The sequence below is a fragment of the Xenopus laevis genome, chromosome 2S (assembly GCF_017654675.1).
Source record: "Xenopus laevis strain J_2021 chromosome 2S, Xenopus_laevis_v10.1, whole genome shotgun sequence".
Classification (NCBI taxonomy): domain Eukaryota; kingdom Metazoa; phylum Chordata; class Amphibia; order Anura; family Pipidae; genus Xenopus; species Xenopus laevis.
In genome coordinates this window covers 99,097,831-99,117,146 of record NC_054374.1, presented here as the reverse complement: position 1 = coordinate 99,117,146, position 19,316 = coordinate 99,097,831, and the positions used below count along the sequence as shown (strand labels likewise).

Here is a 19,316-nt window from a genome sequence, read left to right as displayed (position 1 = left end):
TTAGTATCACCCGGAGGGTGATACTTGAAGGGGGGGTAATGTCAGGACTATTGGGGATTGAATCCCTGGTCTGCAGGTTGACTGGACAGTGCATTCTCATGCTGAGCCACTGGAGGCAGTTGGAGCTCACACCTCGAACTGTCAGTGTAGATTACTGCTATTCCATGTCTCCACCCCTAATCTCATTGAAGCCAGGTGTCGGTGATCTTATCATCAAGGCTCTATATAAGCTATTACCTTTCTGCCAGCCATTGCTGGATCATTGATTTATTTCTGTGTTCTAGTCGCCTTGTGCCAGTGTTCCTGAAATTACCCAGTCCCTGATTCCTGACTTGTCCTGCTTGTTCCTCTGACCTGTTTATTCCTTGTACCTGCTACATCCTTGATCTGATCTCCTGGTTTGACCCTTCGCCTGTTTCACGGACTTGCATTGTTTGCCGCCTGCCACTGATCTCTTGCCTGTTCCTAGGACTTGTATCGCCTGCCGCCCGCCTATGAACTCTTGCCTGTGTACACGGACTTGCATCAGCCTGCCCCAACCTTTGGTTTGTTATAGTTCTCATTTTACTTCTTATTATTTGTCTTCCGTTTCACCAGCACCAATTGTTTATAGTTTACCATTAAACTTCATTCTGAGCACACTTCCATTTCCTGGTTATTCTAACACCAAACATGGTGTCGCCATGTTACCATGCATTTCGGCTCCTACCTGCCAACCACACACTGTTGGTAGATCCTGACACTTTGGCACAGGGGGTGGCCAAAAAGGGGTTACACTCATACAAAGTACCTGATAACTGATTTCATTGGATAATTTAGAGAAAAATGATTGTCTAATGACCGCATGGGTTGATTGCCTTGTTCTATAGGCGGCCTCCCATCTCTCTTTTACAGGGCGATAGAGGCCAGTTGTTAAGTAAGTGTCATTATTGCATGTTATATGATTTGTCTTTATGTAGACAGAAGGGACTAGCTAGATAGCAGCTAGATTTTTAAAAATGGCAATGATCTCAGCAAAAATGAGAGCAAACATACAATTTGTTTTTTTCATGTTTTAGACATCACTGAATTTCATTGAACGTTTTTGGGGCCATTAAAAAACTAGAAACACATTTCTGTAAGTTGTCTTTCATGCTGTTTTTGCGTATCTGTATTTGGCTGGATGTTATTTTATTTACAATCAGTATCCCTAGGGGCAAATTTATTATCAATTAATGGAGAGTTTTTTAACTGTATTCATTTTTATTTTATATTTTATGTAAAATCAAATAAATATATTTTAAAACAAAATTTTCTTTTATCGTTTTTTTTTTCTTGTATTGGAATATTTTTGTTCCACAAAGGTTTTTTACACAAAAACCATGCCTCCTAAAACTCAGCATTCTTTTTCCATTGATTCACCTACACCCTAATTTCAATTGATAATGCATATGCCCTCAATATTTGTTGCACAGACATAAAATATAAATATAAAAATTAAATATTCAATATTAAAATATAAAATAAAAATTAATCCATTCAGTGACTGCAATAATTGTAAACTTAAATTGGGTTTGAGTGCTCTTTGGCTTGTCTCACATTCACAATGTTTATTCTTTGATACAGGTTCAGCTAAAATAGTTCATATTCATTCATTCATAATTTCTTTTTGAAGCAATAATATGGCAAATATTTTATTGAATTCAGTGGAAATAAAAATATATAAGTAAATTCTTTCATTTATCATGTCTTCAGCACATACTGTAACCTCATGCTAAATTCTGACCTGCCACTAATTATCTTTATTGATTTATTTATAGTGATGGGCGAATTTATTCACCTGGAGCAAATTTGCGGTGAATTTGAGTGATTCGCCGCTGGCAAATAAATTCGCAAAACGGCCGCAAAAATTTGCAAATGTAATATTTGCATTTTCAACAGCGAATGTGCGCCGTTGCGCACATTTTTGGCGCAAATTCACCCCTCACTATTTATTTCTAACCCCAGTGTAGACAGCAGTAAAAATTATGTCAGGTCACAGAGTAAATTGTTGTTAAAAACCTGACCTGTCTTCAGGGAAACATTGAAAACTGTAGCATTACAAATACTAAACTTCCACTTAACTTTTTTTAATTTGTTTTGAGTGCACCTGCATGGACTCCCCTAGCCAAAGTGAACACAACCTCTTTTATTATCCTCATCTATTGTGTCCCATAGAGAATTCTGGGAGATACTGTACGTACTTACTGGTTGGGTGAGACTACAGAACATTGCTCATATTCTTTGTTAAAGGTTATATTAAATTATTTACTGCTGTTTTTTGATAATTTTTATTGATGGGTGAATAAATTCGCCAGACACAAATTTGCAGTGAATTTCCATGTTTCACCGCCGGCAAATGAATTTGTGAAACTGTGGAGTAAAATTGGTGAAAAATCCGCTGCGTCAAAAAAATAGTTGCACGTCAAAAATATTAATAATATGGTCATATTATTACATGATCACTGTATTACTCAGACAGCCTAGTTGACCCTTCAGTGGCTGCATAAATAAATATACCTTCTAAAGAATTCCTGGTGCCCATCAATTTACACCTTTTTAACACCACAATATTTTTGGTTAACCCTCTCTACAAACAGAGGGCCCAGCCCTCAATGAAAGTCCCTAGTTGACCAGAATGCACCCTAGGCTGGCATATCAAGGGTTAATCCCATCAGGCCATTTTCCCTGTGCCACATATCAACCCCCACTCTGATTAAACCCATGTGGTTTTAGCTACCAAACAGTGCACTTTAGACATGGGAATGACATTAGTTACTGCTCTGTTAAAGCAGGACCTTTTCAAGACCCATATAATGAGGTTTCACAATGACATATAGTAGTTTCCCTTACCTTGCACTTTGCTAGATGTATTTTGACTGTATCTGTTTCGGAGGTTGGGTGGGTTTGTGCTTTTAGCCAGTTTTCTGCACTAATTACTCTTTGTTCAAAGTGCTGCAACTGTGAATAAAATGCAAGGATACTGTTTTGATATTCCAACCAGGATAGTCTTTCACTCAGTAACTGGCAGAAGTCTGTCCAGCGGCTATTCAAATGTTGAGAGGATTGTTTGATGCTGTCTGCATTTATACCATCTAGGGGAAAAAACACAAATATAATGCACAGTGATTATTAAAAATACGTGTTGATAGCTTTCTATACATGAAACAGTAGACAATAGAATCCCTTTTGCAGTACTGGTATAAGTTTTGCAATGCTCTGTAGGAACTGTATTGATTGGGTTTTAAGTTTTAACTAATGATTCCAATTTTACACGTGCTTCATGGTGCAGGTTTTGGGGATGTTGGGCAGCTATTGCATACTAAAAAATTACAAGTTCTTCCCTAAAGGAGAACTAAAGCTTAACTCTAGACATAGGTTAGAAATGTTATTCATTATGTTTTGGGTTTCTGTACCAGCCCAAGGCAACCACAACCCTTTAGCAGGGGAGATCTGTGCCCCAGTAGCTCCCCATCTTCTTTTCTGTTGATTCACTGAACATGCTCTGTGATACTGTCAGTTACTGAGTTTAGGGACCGACTGAAAATATACAGTACACATAGTATATAAATGTAACAATAAAAGGCTGATTAATAATTAATACAGATAATTACTACATGGCAGCACAGAAACCCGTGCAACTAGCATCAGAATGTAATAATTATCCTTGTAGCATCAGCTTCTATTACAGGCCTCATTTTCTGTTTGATAATTTGCAAAGACCCTAAGTTTAGCTTCTCAACAGCTGCTCGGAGCCCACTGAGCATGTAAGTGTCACAGACACTTTCCAAGATGGTGGCCCCCTTTGACAAGTTTGAAATAATGGATCATTGCTGCTTTTGACAAGCTGAAACTTTAGGCTGGTGCAATAAGGTAATTATATAAAATATGGCATTTTTAGCCATATTCATTTTTAGGGTTTAGTTCTTTTTTTAAACAGGTGACAGCTGATCATTTGCTTAGTTGCTATAAGTGAATGGAAATGTTGCACCTATTATTACACTATATCCTTACACCTTTAATATCCAAACCTTACTTTTTCAGCATTAAATTCTTGTGAGATTACCATGCTTGTCCGCATACAATGTATATGGATATAAAACACAGACACTCAAAAGACAATCTCTCCAGCTCTTGGAGTGAAAGTTGCAGAATTTAGTCAAAAATCAATATAGAGAATATCGGTTAGTCAGACTAAGGGGCACATTTACAAAGCTCGAGTGAAGGATTCGAATTAAAAAAACTTCGAATTTCGAAGTGTTTTTTTGGCTACTTCGACCATCGAATGGGCTACTTCGACCATCGAATGGGCTACTTCGACCTTCGACTACTACTTCGACTTCGAATCGAACGATTCGAACTAAAAATCGTTTGACTATTCGACTATTGGATAATCAAAGTACTGTCTCTTTAAGAAAAACTTCGACCCCCTACTTCGGCAGCTAAAAGCTACCGAAGTCAATGTTAGCCTATGGGGAAGGTCCCCATAGGCTTGCCTGCGTTTTTTTGATCGAAGGATATTCCTTCGATCGTTGTATTAAAATCCTTCGAATCGTTCGATTCGAAGGATTTAATCGTTCGATCAAACGAATAATCCTTCGATCGTTCGATCGTAGGATTAGCGCTAAATCGTTCGACTTCGATATTCGAAGTCGAACGATTTTAGTTCCTAGTCGAATATCGAGGGTTAATTAACCCTCGATATTCGACCCTTAGTAAATCTGTCCCTTAGAGTTCCAATAAAACTTGAGGAGACTGGTACTGGAGTTATCTAACAGTGACATACAGTATTACTAATGAATGTCCTGCTTATTTTGTACAAAAATTTAAGTTTATCTAGAATGCCTAGTAGGATGCATAACCAATTGCTTCTAAAACCATTACAGATTAAATGCAGGGACACAACATCCTATATGAGTTCGGTTAGTTTCTTAAATTTAAGCAAACACTTCTTTCTCTTTTACTCATCATGTTTTTCTATTTTTTAAAACAGCTCTTTGGTATTGTGTTATTTTCACTACCATAATACAATCAAAATAATGTTTAGTTGTTTTAATAACTTTAATGTTTGGGTCCTCCACATTAGTGAAAACCCCATTAAAAACTTCAGTTCCTAAGCATATAGCTCTCTAAAGTTACTCAACCATACCCTCAAATGTCTTTTTCGGTTCTAAGACAAGTTCTTTTTATGATACTTGTATGATGATGCTAAATTATTCACATCCCTGTCACAATATTCCTTGATGTTCCTTGTAGGAATATTAATCATTTATAGGAATGTTGTGAAAACTTGACAAGATCTCCACAATCTATGCATCAAAGATCTAATAATGCACACAACAAAATATGCATTTTTAAGCAGACACCTAAAACAGTCAGCTCTAAGCATTGCCCTGTAAAATCCAACCACACACAGGTTCAAACATGCCACAGTACAATCTGAATGTTGCCATTTGGACAACTTGCATTAATATCTGCCCCTTCCTCCCCTTGGAACAACTGATCATCCAACTCTTGTGAGGCTGGTTTATAGTTAAAACTGCAGATTTTTTAAAAAGCATTTTGTGTTCTTTTTGTTTTTCTATGTATATGACACAGATATAAATTAGCTTTGTTTTCAGAACAGTGATGTTGTGTAAACTAATTAAGTCTAGAAAGTATGGCAACAGTTGGCCTACCATTCAGGTGTGAAAGCCTGAAACCTTCAATGGCATATTAAGAAATAAGTAAAGACATAAACAACTATAATCCAATTACATTATGCATTCTGAACTGTTGCTGAATTATTGAATTGATAAATACAATGTTCCCAAAGGACTTGGGTCATTCTGTAAAGTGCATCCATTCATTTTACTGTCTTGTGTATGCAGTATTAAATTGCATAATATATTTGGCATATATATTCCTTAATCATACTTTTCATGCAAGTACATTAGATTTTACACGTTAACAGGCAAATCTGTCAAGAGTGCTTATCATTAACCAGAAAAACTGGAGAATAAATTGAAATGTTGCGTTGATTTGTATGCTGCCAGTCATAGAAGAATGTACTTAATGACACCTAAAATAATGAAAACAGCGTTTACCTTTGAGTATCTAATTATACTGGGTTCATTGAACATTAATTTTAAAGGCAACTTATTCATAAAGAAATGCATATTTAAATACTGTATTGAATTAGTTTAGTTGTTAAGAGATGCATATTGTCCCCAGTAAATAATGGTCTGATTGACTTAGATAAATTACACTTATGTTGCCTTCATTGTAATTTTACTTCTTCAATATTTATAGAATGCGGTTCTCCAGCTGTTGCTAAGCCACAGAACTCAACTTTGATTAATTAATTAATGGACGGATGGGTGAATGGATGGACAAAAAGAAAAGCTAGCTAGTTAGATATACTGTCTTTAGGACCCCAATAAGAAGTTATTTGTCTGGGGCGCTCCCCCATGATCACAAGACCATACTACTGAAAGTTTTTGGCATGTCCCTTATATGCTTTGCCCAAAAGATTAACTACCTGTCAGGCAGGTTTTTCTAGGGCAAAATGTTCAACTTGTTAGATGTTTATTTTATTTCAATCACAGCTACTATGATACAAAATCACATGTTACCCCCCTAAAAAGCTGGGTGTAACTAGAGGTAACAGACACTGCAACTTCTCAGGGGGTGGGGGGCAGGAACTCTAAGGGGCCCAGTGGGACTTATAAGTTGATAAGCACTTGCAATATATGTGTATGTAAAATGCTTTGTTCCCATAGTTTAGGGAAACCAATTATCTTTTTGTAGGGCCAGGTAATTAGTGATTCCACTGCTGAAAATTTAATGTAGGCAATTACTCATACACTTCAATAAATAAATCAAACAATATAAACTGTAAATTTAAATAGGTCCATTAATTCATGTGGTAATAGGTCAGTCAACTCAATGATGGTCAGAAGAACCCCACAGTTAGAGCAGACCACAGTCTCATATTAAGTCAATTAAATCTACATGTAGGGGCCAATTCATTAACTTCGAGTGAAGGAATAGAAGAAAAAAAACTTCGAATTTCGAAGTGTTTTTGGGCTACTTCAACCATCGACTACGACTTTGAATCGAAGGATTCAAACTAAAAATCGTTCGACTATTCGACCATTCGATAGTTGAAGTACTGTCTCTTTAAGAAAAAAACTTCGACCCCCTAGTTCGCCACCTAAAAGCTACCGAACCCAATGTTAGCCTATGGGGAAGGTCCCCATAGGCTTGGCTAAGTTTTTTTGTTCGAAGGATAATCCTTCGATTTTTGTATTAAAATCCTTCAAATCGTTCGATTTGAAGGATTTAATCGTTCGATTCGAAGGATTTAATCGTTCGATCGAACGATTATTCCTTCGATCGTTCGAACTCGAAGGATTTTCATTCCCAGTCGAATATCGAGGGTTAATTAACCCTCGATATTCGACCCTTGATGAATTTGCCGCATAATGTAATGTATGTCAATGAAAATAAACAAAAAGTAAATTAATTAGTGATGAATGGAATTTAATTCATTGGTCAGTTTATCCTAAGATAAAGCCCTACACACAAACAGGCCAGGCCACAAGGTATTCAACACTTTAAACTTTGAACAAACGGTTTATATTGTGATGTACAGTATTCATTTAATCATATGAGGTCTATAAGCCATCTGTGCAGAGGGCAAGAGTAATTTTGCAATAGAGGAAGAAAGTGTGCAAAGTACAAAACACTTTAGCATTGGGCCCTCTTCTGAACTTTGCACACTGCCCTAGGGATTATAATTTACAACTACAGAGTCTGTGTTTTCTTGATTTTTTTTTTTAATGCACAAAGTCTGTCTCTTTTAATGTTCCAGTAGCATTCTATTCTAGCTCTTAGTCTTAACAAGCTTCAAATTTCTGTTTTTAACAGGTTCAGTTATAAACCCATGTACTGGAAAAGTAATCTGTTTTGAAAAAGTGCTTAGTCAAAAGCAGACTAGAGGTTTCCGAGAGTTTATTTCTATTAACCCTGCAGATACCCAATTAAGCCCTCATTATACCATTTATTCTCCTGACTGTGACAATGTTGATATGTTTCTAAATATAGATTGTACTCCTTTTATTTTAACTTAATAAGGAAGAAACACATTAGGCCATAAAGTGATCATTGGCATTCTACAAATTACCAACATTTTCTAAAGCTGGAAAAATACTCCAGCATAAACATATTTTACTTTTACATATTTATAATATTTATACATGTATATATAATGTTTTATATGTTTATAATATATATTTATTTAATTGTTCAATAACGGGAAGTGTAGCTAGGTTGGCCACATGTTGAGAACCAATTTTGCCAATAATAGCAGTTATCAGAATGACTGGATCACAAGGATCCTACACAATTCACCTACAGATTTGCTATCACATGTACTTGCATCAAAGACGAACACCTGATTGAGTGGTTAACTCATTAATTAAACAATATAATTTACTACAGGTATGGGACATGTCATCCAGAATGCTCGGGACCTGAAGTTTTCCAGATAATGGATCATTCCTTAATTTGGATCTTCATACCTTTAGTCTACTAGAAAATCATGTAAACATTAGGCTGGTTTTGCTTCCAATATGGATTAATTATATCTTAGTTTTGATTAAGTACAAGCTCCTGTTTTATTACTATAGAGAAAAAGGAAATCATTTTTAAAAATGTGGATTATTTAGATAAAATGGAGTCTATGGGAGACAGGTATTCTGTAATTTGGAGCTTTCTGGATAACAGGTTTCCAGATAATGGATCCCATAACTGTACTATTAATTTACTACTATCGGTCTACTGTTTAAAGCAAACATCTGGTGGTATTATTCCTCTAGGTAGATTTTTTTTTCTGTTTCATAAAAATCTGCAAAAATATATTAGAGCATATTCAGACTTTTTTTTACTGACAAGGTCAATTTTCTAAAGTCAAATATTTTTGCCCTGTGTACTAAATAACTTTCTGAATTTTACCAGGTTTTTTCACCAGGTATGGAAACAGCTACTACACTATATTGCTATAGTCTGAGGTGAAAAATATGTAATAAAGTCTCAACTTCTGCTTGTTACAGTTCCTAAAAAAATTGTATTTTAGAAGAATTACTTTATCAAGGCTCAAGAAAAAATGTAAGGAAATTACCAGAAATGAAAAATGCATGCCCAGAAAAATACAAAACACAAAAGTACTGGAAATACTTTTCTGCCGCTCAGTAGAAGTTTTCTTCTTATTTGCACCAAAACAAGTCAAATTATCAGTTCACACATTAATGGACTGTGTTCCTTTAAACTGTTTGGAATGCATTTTTAATTTGATCCTTAATTTACCTTGCAAGCCTGCCTCTCCTCCATCAAGTGTTGTACCAAATTTTTAACTTCAGTACTCACATCTTGGAGAAATATGAGATGCTCTTCCTTTACTGACTCTGCAGTTAAACACCTGACATTCCATATTCATTTGCCCCTGTACAAATAGTTCTCTCAATGGGAATCTTACCTTATTAAAATTCCTTAGTAGTGATTGGGACCATTCATCTATTAATTTAAATTTAGTGCAATTAAGGACAAAGCTATGCCCCTCTCTGTGTTAATATCCTACATATTCCATGGGGCTGATTTAACAGAAAGAGCTACACCTTCACCCATCCTTAAAAACACCCTGAAGGTTCAGAAATGTATGTCTTTCATAAAGAACTGCAGACCTCAGAGAAAATCTCTGCTGCCTCACTTATTTCTACTTCAGATTAACACTTGGCCAGATAATTAGCTCCCCCATGCCATTTAATCATTATGGTGCACTGCAACTATAGATAATACTATAAATAACACACAATCATGATTGTGACCCATCAATGATTACCACTTAACATCTGTTCCACCAAGGCTTGGGTATTTCGATTGGCATCCTGCAGTTTCCTGTGCTTATCAGGGTTTTCTTTCTCTATGGCCTGCAAAATAATAATACGCATTTATATTCAGTGGAAAAACATAACAATTCATACACTTTTTATTCTATGTTCAGCAGTCAGAGATCTCAGTTACGTTTAAGAAATAATTAGTGATGGGCAAATTTGTCCCGTTTCACGAAACACTGATTTTGACAGCGGTGACAATTTGCCGGCGTCAAAATGAGCGCCGGCATCAGCCCATTAAAGTCAATGGGCATCCGTTTATCTGCGCCGACGTCTGATTCGTGACGCCAGCAAATTTTAGCCGCAATTTCGGGAATTTATTCGCCGGCTGCAAAACGGGCAAATTCGCCACGAATATGCGCCTGGCAAATAAATTCATCCATCATTAGAAATAATGATGTTCAAGTGGACTGTGAACAAAAAAATCCAGCAACGTAACTATAAGATTATAAAGTTACCATGACTACATGTGTTTATGAGGGGCAGTGGTGGGTATATGTTTTCTCAATGTTTTTTTTTTATAGATGTGTTGCCTCAACATTAAGATATCAAAACTATAAATGTTTAATGGGCAGATTTATCAAGGGTCGAATTTCAAAGTACAAAAAACTTTGAAATTCGACCATCGAGTTAAAAAACTTCGAATTCGAATAACGGATTCTATGTATTTTTACCGAATTTGGCAATCCTACGATCGAATAAAAATTGCACGATTCAAACGATTTTAGCGTATGATCTAAGTATTTTTATTCGATGTGTAAAGACTTAGAAAAAATTTGTAGAAGGTCCCCATAGGCTAACATAGCAATTTGGCAGGTTTAATTTGGCAAAGTATTGAAGTTGAAGTTTTTTTTAAAAGAGACAGTACTTCCATTATCAAATGGTCGAATATTCTAACGATTTTTACATCGAATTGAAGCCAAAGTAAATTCGAAGTCATAGTATCCTATTCGATGGTCGAAGTATCCAAAAAATTACTTCAAAATTCGAACTTTTTGCACTTTGAAAATTCACTCGAACCTTAGTAAATCTGCCCCTTTTAAATGTTCATGTCAATACAAAACAATATGGTTATATTTGTGTAGAAAGCTTCATAATCTATACAGATATAGTGATAATTTCAGAAACAATATCTATCAACTGAAATTAAAATGTTTCTGAACAGATGAAGAACTAGTATATTCTTGAAAATTTAATTTCCTTGGCAGCTATTAATAGTACCTTCCTTTTTTTGCAGATATTTTGAAATGTTTCTCAGTATAACATGGAAAGACAAAACAATGAGAGAAACAAATGAATTATGGATTATCATTAACATGGCATGAATGCCCTTTGATTTAGGGCAGGTTTTGGCTGAATACCAAATCCCCCACAAAAGATTTTATGATTAGGTTGAATCCTGAGCCAAATACAATTCCTAATGTGCATAAACAAATCTAAAGCTATGTGATTATTTAATAAGAAAAAAAGTCAGATAATTAGGGGTTTGATTTGGTGCAACCTGCCATTCAGATTCAGACAAATCATTCAAAAAAGGCTTGGTTTTGGCCAAATCCCAAACCTCTTTTATAGTGATGGGCGAATTTGCACCGGTTCGTTTCGCCGAAAAATTAGCGAATTTCGCAAAATGGCGAAAAATTCGCGAAACGGCGCCGGCGTCTCGTTTTTGAAGCCGGCGCCCGTTTTTGACGCCGGCGTCCGTTTTTCGAAAAAAAAATTTTTTGACGCCGGCGAATTTTTACCGCGAATTTTCGCGGGCGTTTCACGAATTTATTCGCTTGACGCGAATCGCGCAAATTCGCCGCGAATTCGCGCCTGCCAAATAAATTTGCCCATCACTACTCTTTTAGATTAACCTACACAAATATATCATATGCCCACAGACGCACATCACATATTCTATTCACTCAGCAAATTTTTATGTAAGATATCACACATACACATGCACTCTCTTGACTAATTTCTTGACTCATTTACATTTAACAGACAGACCTGGTACTCTTACAATTGGTTTATAAGATGATCTTGCTACTTTTAGGTTGTTATTCTATCATGAAGAAAAATAGTCACAGAAATATCTACTGTATTAGGTATATCACCTTTTTAGTTAATTTTTTTGTCTACCTTACCTATATAAAAGAAGATATTTGCTTACACCAAAAAGAGTTATTAAAGCTAGATAGGTAATAGTGCTAAAATACCTATGAGTAGGGATGTAGCGAACTGCCGAGTATGTGTTCGCGAACGCCGTTCGCGAACACCGGCAAAAAATGTGAACAGTTCGCGAACAGTTCGCGAACTTCGAACATCCGAAAATCGTTCGATTCGAACGATCGAAGGATTTTAATCGTTCGATCGAACGATTTTCGTTCGAATCAAACGATCGAAGCCATTAAATCGAATGATTTCATTCAATCCAATGGCTTCGATCGTTCGATTCGAACGAAAATCGTTCGATTTTAGCGATCGAATGGTCGAATGGTCGAACGATTTTGACGCGAACGCCTATTGGCGAACGTCGCGCGACGTTCGCGAACTTGCGGCGGACGCGAACAGTCGAAGTTCGCGCGAACTAGTTCGCCGGCGAACAGTTCGCTACATCCCTACCTATGAGTAACATATACAGAATTAGAGAATAGAGAGAACTTACTTTAACTTTCTTTGTAAGGTTGGTAAGGTCACCTTCTTTCCGATAGACTGCAAATTCAGAGCTTTGCAATAGTGCTTCAGAGCGTGTCATCCAGCTATGAAGCTCTGTTAAATCCACATCAAATCTACAACAAATAACAGTTTTGATGGTTAAACAATCACTTTAAAAGTATTGTATAATGTAATTTCAAGGTCTGCAATCAATGTTTTGTTTCAATACTGTCTAGAAACATTGCCCTTTGAAAAGCCTAAAACAGCCTAATAACAAAATGCTAATTAGTTACACTTGAATTACAGAGTGGCATTGAAGTGGGTGAAAAGACACATCTGGACTGCCAATGAGTTCATCACCTTCCTGCATGTTCTGACTGCTTAGAAGAATTGAATGTGAACATGCCACTTAGAATAATCAAAAATTGTGTCTTTTTCAGCGAATCCCTTTGTTCTCTTCTTGGAGTCTGGGCTGTTCCCTGTTCTTGGAGGATTCAACCATGAAAATTTCTTCACTTACTCCCCACTACTCATTGTGGCTTATTTATTAAAGGTCAGATTTAGGGGTTTTTGAAATCTACTAAACGAACTAAACTAACTTACTCTAAAACCCTGATTTTCATGGAATTTATTAAAAGTTCTGATTATAAAAATTACAAATGAAAACAAAGAGCTGAATGTTCCGAAAAAAATCTGAATACCACAAAGAGCTCTAAAAATTACCGTTTTTGGACAATTCGTAGTGAAAAAAATCTGAAAACCTTTAACATTCTCCTCCCATTGACTTCTATAGCACCGTGTCAACTTTTACTTGACGAAGTTTGGCATGAAAGGATTTCTTTTTTTTTTTCACTTGATAAATCTTGAATTTTAGAGCTTTTTAGAAAACCACACATTTTTCGAGATTCGTGGAAAAAAACAAAATTCAATTTTACCTTCATTTCAAAGGACATGTCAACCCAAACAATATTTGCCTAATAAAAAGAAAACATCATTCTAAGCAACTTTACCATATTCATTACAAATGTTCTATGTTTTTTAAGATGAAGCATTTACCAAGTGTTGCTATATTACAGATTGTAAGCTTTATGGGGCAGTGCCCTTCATCTTCTTGTATCTTTCAGTACATTGTCACTAAGTTGAAGAGTCAATAAGCCACAGCAGACTGAGCATGTAAGAAAGGGTCATTTATCTTCACTGCTCTGGTGCTGTGGTAATTTCAGGCTGGGACAGTATTTCGAAGTATTTATCATCCTTTCGACTTTTCTCTTTTAAATAACTTGCTTAAAATATTGTCTTGTTGTATGTTTCCAAGTAATTAATTCTAGAGAAAATCAGTACAGGATCTTGCATATTATTTTCTATAAAAATGGCAAAGTTCTATTTACATAACATTACATTACACAGAATAAAACATGAATAATGTCCATGCATAAATGCAAACTTGCTCTCAACTCTGGATAATTCAGGGCAAGTGTAGTGTATACATACTTACAGCAATACAGTATTCTAAAAAAAATAATAATGGCCACTGATAATGTAGTACACTAGAAGTATAGAGAATAGTGTCACTATTTTATTCATATCATTGTTCACCATAATTACAAATATCTGCTTAAACCTCATAGCTAAATTAAACAAGACAGAAGTTTAACATAATCTACTTGTACCGGGATTGTTGTTGATACCATCTTGTAGTTCAGTGCCCAGGGAAAAACACTAGATGGTGCACAAACACTTTTCTTTTAATTGGACAGTTTAGCAGGATATGACAAATCAGTTTTACACTGTTAATTTTCAGATGTACAGTATTCCCTTAACATGCCTTACAATGGGAATTGTGTATTCTTAACAGGTACATAACAGAGCATGCATATATTTAAACTATAAATGAAGACTATTGGATGGTACTGGCTGAATTAGGAAGAAATGAGACATGCTCAGTGGAGTGTTTAGCATTGGTACCTATTTGTGACCTCCTTGTGTCTGTATTAGTGTCCTTATGGTACTGTGGGTTCTTCTATCCAAAAATATACAGGAAGGTTTATTGACTCCCAATAAAATTAACCATAAGGATTATAAAGGATTATAAACTCAATTTCATGGACTGATCTGTATGATGTATGATCTCTGTAATGTAAGAGTTCAAAAATAAAAGATAATAATAGTGCAAGCTATCTGCTCCCTGACTCTGGCTGTATTTACATTAACACCAAGTATTGGTTAAGTGTTTGCTTTAGACTGGGACCCCATGGCCTGAATAGGGGCAGCAGGGTCTTGACGGGTCCTAGGAGAGTGACTATCCCGGCCCCTCCCCCTTTTTCTATCACAGGTCGCTGATTGGCTGGCGGGTCCCGGGCGAATGAGCAGAGGCAGGAACAGCGGTAATACTTACCATTCAGTGCCGGGACGTGGAGGAAGAAGGACACAGCATCCCACCCTCCCTCCCTGAATATGTGTTTTAGTCGCAGTTGCGGAGGGTACCTTTGCAAGGACCCCCAGGGGAAGTTAAAAGGGGGTATTCCATAGTGAGTGGGAGTAGTCTGGTAGGCCTGGGTCCTCATGGTAAGGTAGGCAGCCCGGTTTAGGGTTAGGAGAATGGAACAGGAACCTATCTTGGCAGTTTGGGTACAGCCACCCCATTCCCCTCTCCCGCGGGTGGGGGAATAATATGTTAAAGGTTAAAAGTTTGTTATACAAACGATTGTTAAAAGGTTAAAATGTTATACATGTTAATTATTTTATTACTGTGTTTAAATAAACAACTGCGGCCATCTCTTTCCAAACCAGTGGTGTGTATGTATTATTTGGGGTAGGAGTTTGTAGTGTGGGGGGAGGCAGGGGGAGAGTTGCAGAATCGTCACTGCACCCGTCATGGCATACAAAAGCCAAAAATGCATTGTATCGAAAATAAAAGACCCACCACTGCAGATGTGACTAATGATTACTGGAGTGAATATAATGAAAATAAATCTTTTAAAAATAGGTAAATAGCAACAACAGATTGCATCAGTACAAAATGCATTTGTCACTAAAAGTGTATGTTGTTGTCAGTTGAATACTCATCTCCTTATTCAATGCTAAACTTTTAGAAACCATATTAATCAAATTAACTTTTAGACGCTGATTTAAGAAGTTCCAGCTGGTGTATTTTTTGGAAGCCACGACACATCCTGTCATGTAGAAAACAGCAGGACATTCAAAGGTTAAGCAGAGATCCTGGTTCATCAAACAATTTATTATCTGCACATCTGCTAAGCCATCATGGTAGCTTTGCAGTAAAAAATGGAAATGCTGAGAAAGGTATAGCCTTTTAATTAAGCACTAAAAGCTAATTTAGTCATCTGGAGAACACTACAGAAAATGTTACCATTTGAAACCGGAGTATATGCAGAAATTAGTGTCAACTTTAAGGCCTTGTTCACATATGCAGCTTGATTTGTTCCACTGAAATGGAGTGAAGAATACAATCATAGACAAACATAAATTAATATGTGTTTCCTTCTCAACAATTACAGTTAACCCTGTTATTTTACCTTTATAAGGGGGTGTGACCTAGTAATATCATTAGGTGTAAGGGCAGAAAAGGACATTTTTAATAGGCTGTACAGAGAGAATTATGACAGCATGAGGTTATGGTAACATTATCCCTAATAAAATATTGATTAGTGTAGACATATTTTGGGTCCCATGGCAACTAAGCTTCCATTTTGATCAGGAGTGGCTACGTACGAAGGTGAAATATAAATACAGTAATTCATTGTAAATATTTAGGCAATGTTTAGTTTGACCAGCAGCTGGGGCCAAAGAAGCATTATAAGAAAGTGCAGGAGTCAGGAATTTCCTCTGACTTAACAACATCAAAAACAGGACAGTCTTCAGAATCCAAGCCAGGTGGAAGACAATGCCTTGTTAAGGCTAGCAAGGCGATAGGAGCATTCAAGTGTAGGTTAGTGGGAACCTACAGGTACTGCAGTGAGGCAGTCCAAGAGGTATGTGCATTTACAAAAGGTGCTATACAACAGAGAAGTAGGGAGAACGTTTATTGGCTGGGGGGCCGTCTCACTAGCTAATGACATTCTTCCAGTGTATTTACACACTATCCCTGGCACTGGAGACTGTGTGATGGGGAACACAAATGTGAAGCATGCACGTACACTCCAAACTGGTGAGAGCTGCCTCAATAAACTGTGTGCCTTGGTTCATTGTTTCAATGTGTATTATGTCTGCTTTTCACAGTCATCCAGTGGCCTAAGTTTACCATTCTTGAGTGGCCAAATCAGCAGCTGATATCAGCTAAATATGGCCTGCTTAAGGCACCAAGGAAGAGAACAATTGTGAAACCAAAATGAGGTAAAAAGCATAAGGCGATTTAATTAAAGCCTTCTTATGAGCTAGCAAAACTTTTGCAAATATGTTACCGTTAATCATTATGTTTTGAAGCAATCCTATACATTGCATTTGTGCATTCCCCCAATAATTAAATAGTAAGAGGCTAGTTCTACATACATATGCTTGGCATACATAAATTTAGACTCTCTAATACAGTATTTTCCAGTATTTACTTATGACCTCCATATTTAAATAAAAGGAAACATGGTTTATTTATAACACAACATATCTAGAAATAATTGTGATTGTGAGTGATGAATTTCAGTCAACTTAAACAGCACACAGATGATGTTTTTTTACACTCTATGGGTCAAGGACCACCTCCATCATGTGTCTCATAACATGTGCCACTTAATCTTTGTTACTGTGTACTGTATATATATATATTTATGTTGTTACAGTATCTGCGCTCATGTTTGTACTTTTACTGTACTATACAGTAGTGCTAAATAGAGAAAGTGGTGAACATCGAGCTTGTGGAAGGTACTTACTGCTATTTCTGTTTAGTTACTATATAAATAAAACTATTAATACTGTGAAACAGTGAACAAAAGCAATATGCCAAAATGCAATCCTTATGTGTTTTATGTCTTTGGAGTAGGAGATGTAAGCTCCAGGGAAGACGTTTTCTCTGTTTAGAGAATCTTGGTGCTGTGTCTTGGAATCTTTAAGAAAATGAAAGAAATGGCTGGGCCAGACTCTCCATTCTAGTGGTATTGGTATCACATTTTGGAGCAGACGTTCCACAGGAATAGTATTTATTTATAGGGACAACATATGCAAGGTCTCTCTGAGCAGGACACAGGGAGGTCTACATCTAAGACCCTCCCAAAGGGATGATAGTACTGTCTGCCACTGAAAGAAGCAGAGGGAGCAACTGACTATGACTAAGGGGGTTATTTATCAAGTTCCAAATTTATCTCAATATCGGGCGCTACAAACTTCGATCTAACCCGCTCGGGTTTCGTGAAAATTTGCTTTGCGGGAAAAGCTCAGATTTTCACGATTTTTTCGTGAACTTTCCCCGAAATCTCTGAATTTTTCATCCTAAAGCTCCAAAAACATTGTGAAATTGCCCGAAGCCCCTGACACAACCAAAAATCAACGGGACTGTTCCCACTGTTTTTTTATGCAACCTCAACAGGTTTGAGATGTCGTGTTTTTATATTCGGGCTTTTTAGCCCTCAGGGTTTAATAAATTCTGAAAAATTCGTGATTTTTTTAAAAGTTCAATTTTATAAAAAAAAAATCCCAAATTTTTCGGATTTCGGGGAATTTGGGGTATTCGGATCTTACTAAATAACCCCCTAAGTGTCTCAGGACTGAATGTCCAAGAGATTAAGAGAGACTGAGCAAACTAGGGATGCACCAAATCCACTATTTTCGATTTGGCCAAATTCCGAATCCTTGGTGAAAGATTTGGCCGAATACTGCATATGCAAATTAGGGCCAGGAAAGTGTGAAAAAAATTCTTCTTTTGTTACGAAAAGTGATGTGATTTCCCTACCTACCCCTAATTTAATATGCAAATTAGGATTCGGATTCGGTTCAGCCCAACAAAAGCGTGTTTTGCTGGTAGTCCACAAGGGGCCTAGTGTAGTAAGGAACGAAAATCTGAAAGTATTGACCAGGAGGGTAAGGTTTATTTTTATGATTCTATACTTCTTAATAATATAATATAATATAATTGCCTTTTACTAGTATGTATTTATATTTGTATGTATTTCAAAAATGTATTTTACAATGAACATGAATCTATAGATAGGTAAATAAAAATGATTTATATAGTGAATAATGTGCCCCCTTCTGTAATTTATAAAGATAGTATTAGTAACTGAGGAGTTATGTGACCATATAAAAGCACGAGGCCGCAGAGTGCGGCTGAGTGCTTTAATACAGGTCACATAACTCCAAGGTGACTACTAATATCTATATAAATTTAAGTAGGGGGTACATTATGCATTATAATCTACATTTTTTGAGTCCAGTGACTTAATTTGCTATGTGTATGTGCAGTGTTTTGGCTTTGCTCTATCTGCTACAAAATGACACTTTAAGTGTTTTGCTTTTGCCCCCCCCCCCGGCTGATTAAATTTTCTCCCTGTAGTTCCTTTTTTGGGGCAAATGCTCTCTCTAGCTTATAAACAGTGCATATTGATTTAGGAATGTGCCGTTTATAAGGATATCATTTACAGTTTTGTCCCATAGGAAAATTGTAGATTGCTGTATATATATATATATATATATATATATATATATATATATATATATATATATACGAATGGTTTTGTTTTCTTTATAAATAACATTTTTAATTAGAATTACAAGACCTGT

The 19,316-nt window shown here is 36.3% G+C and overlaps 1 protein-coding gene across 1 annotated transcript in view; it reads right to left on the bottom strand.

Moving 5' to 3' along the window:
• The window catches only part of dmd.1.S (dystrophin, gene 1 S homeolog), a 935,293-nt gene that overhangs the window by 731,864 nt on the left and 184,113 nt on the right, over positions 1-19,316 (bottom strand). The window contains exons 17-19 of the mRNA XM_041584187.1: positions 12,601-12,724; positions 9,899-9,986; positions 2,872-3,113 (exon numbers count right to left, since the gene is read on the bottom strand). Of these exons, the coding sequence (XP_041440121.1) occupies positions 2,872-3,113; positions 9,899-9,986; positions 12,601-12,724 (454 nt within the window). The remainder of the gene's footprint in view (positions 1-2,871; positions 3,114-9,898; positions 9,987-12,600; positions 12,725-19,316) is intronic.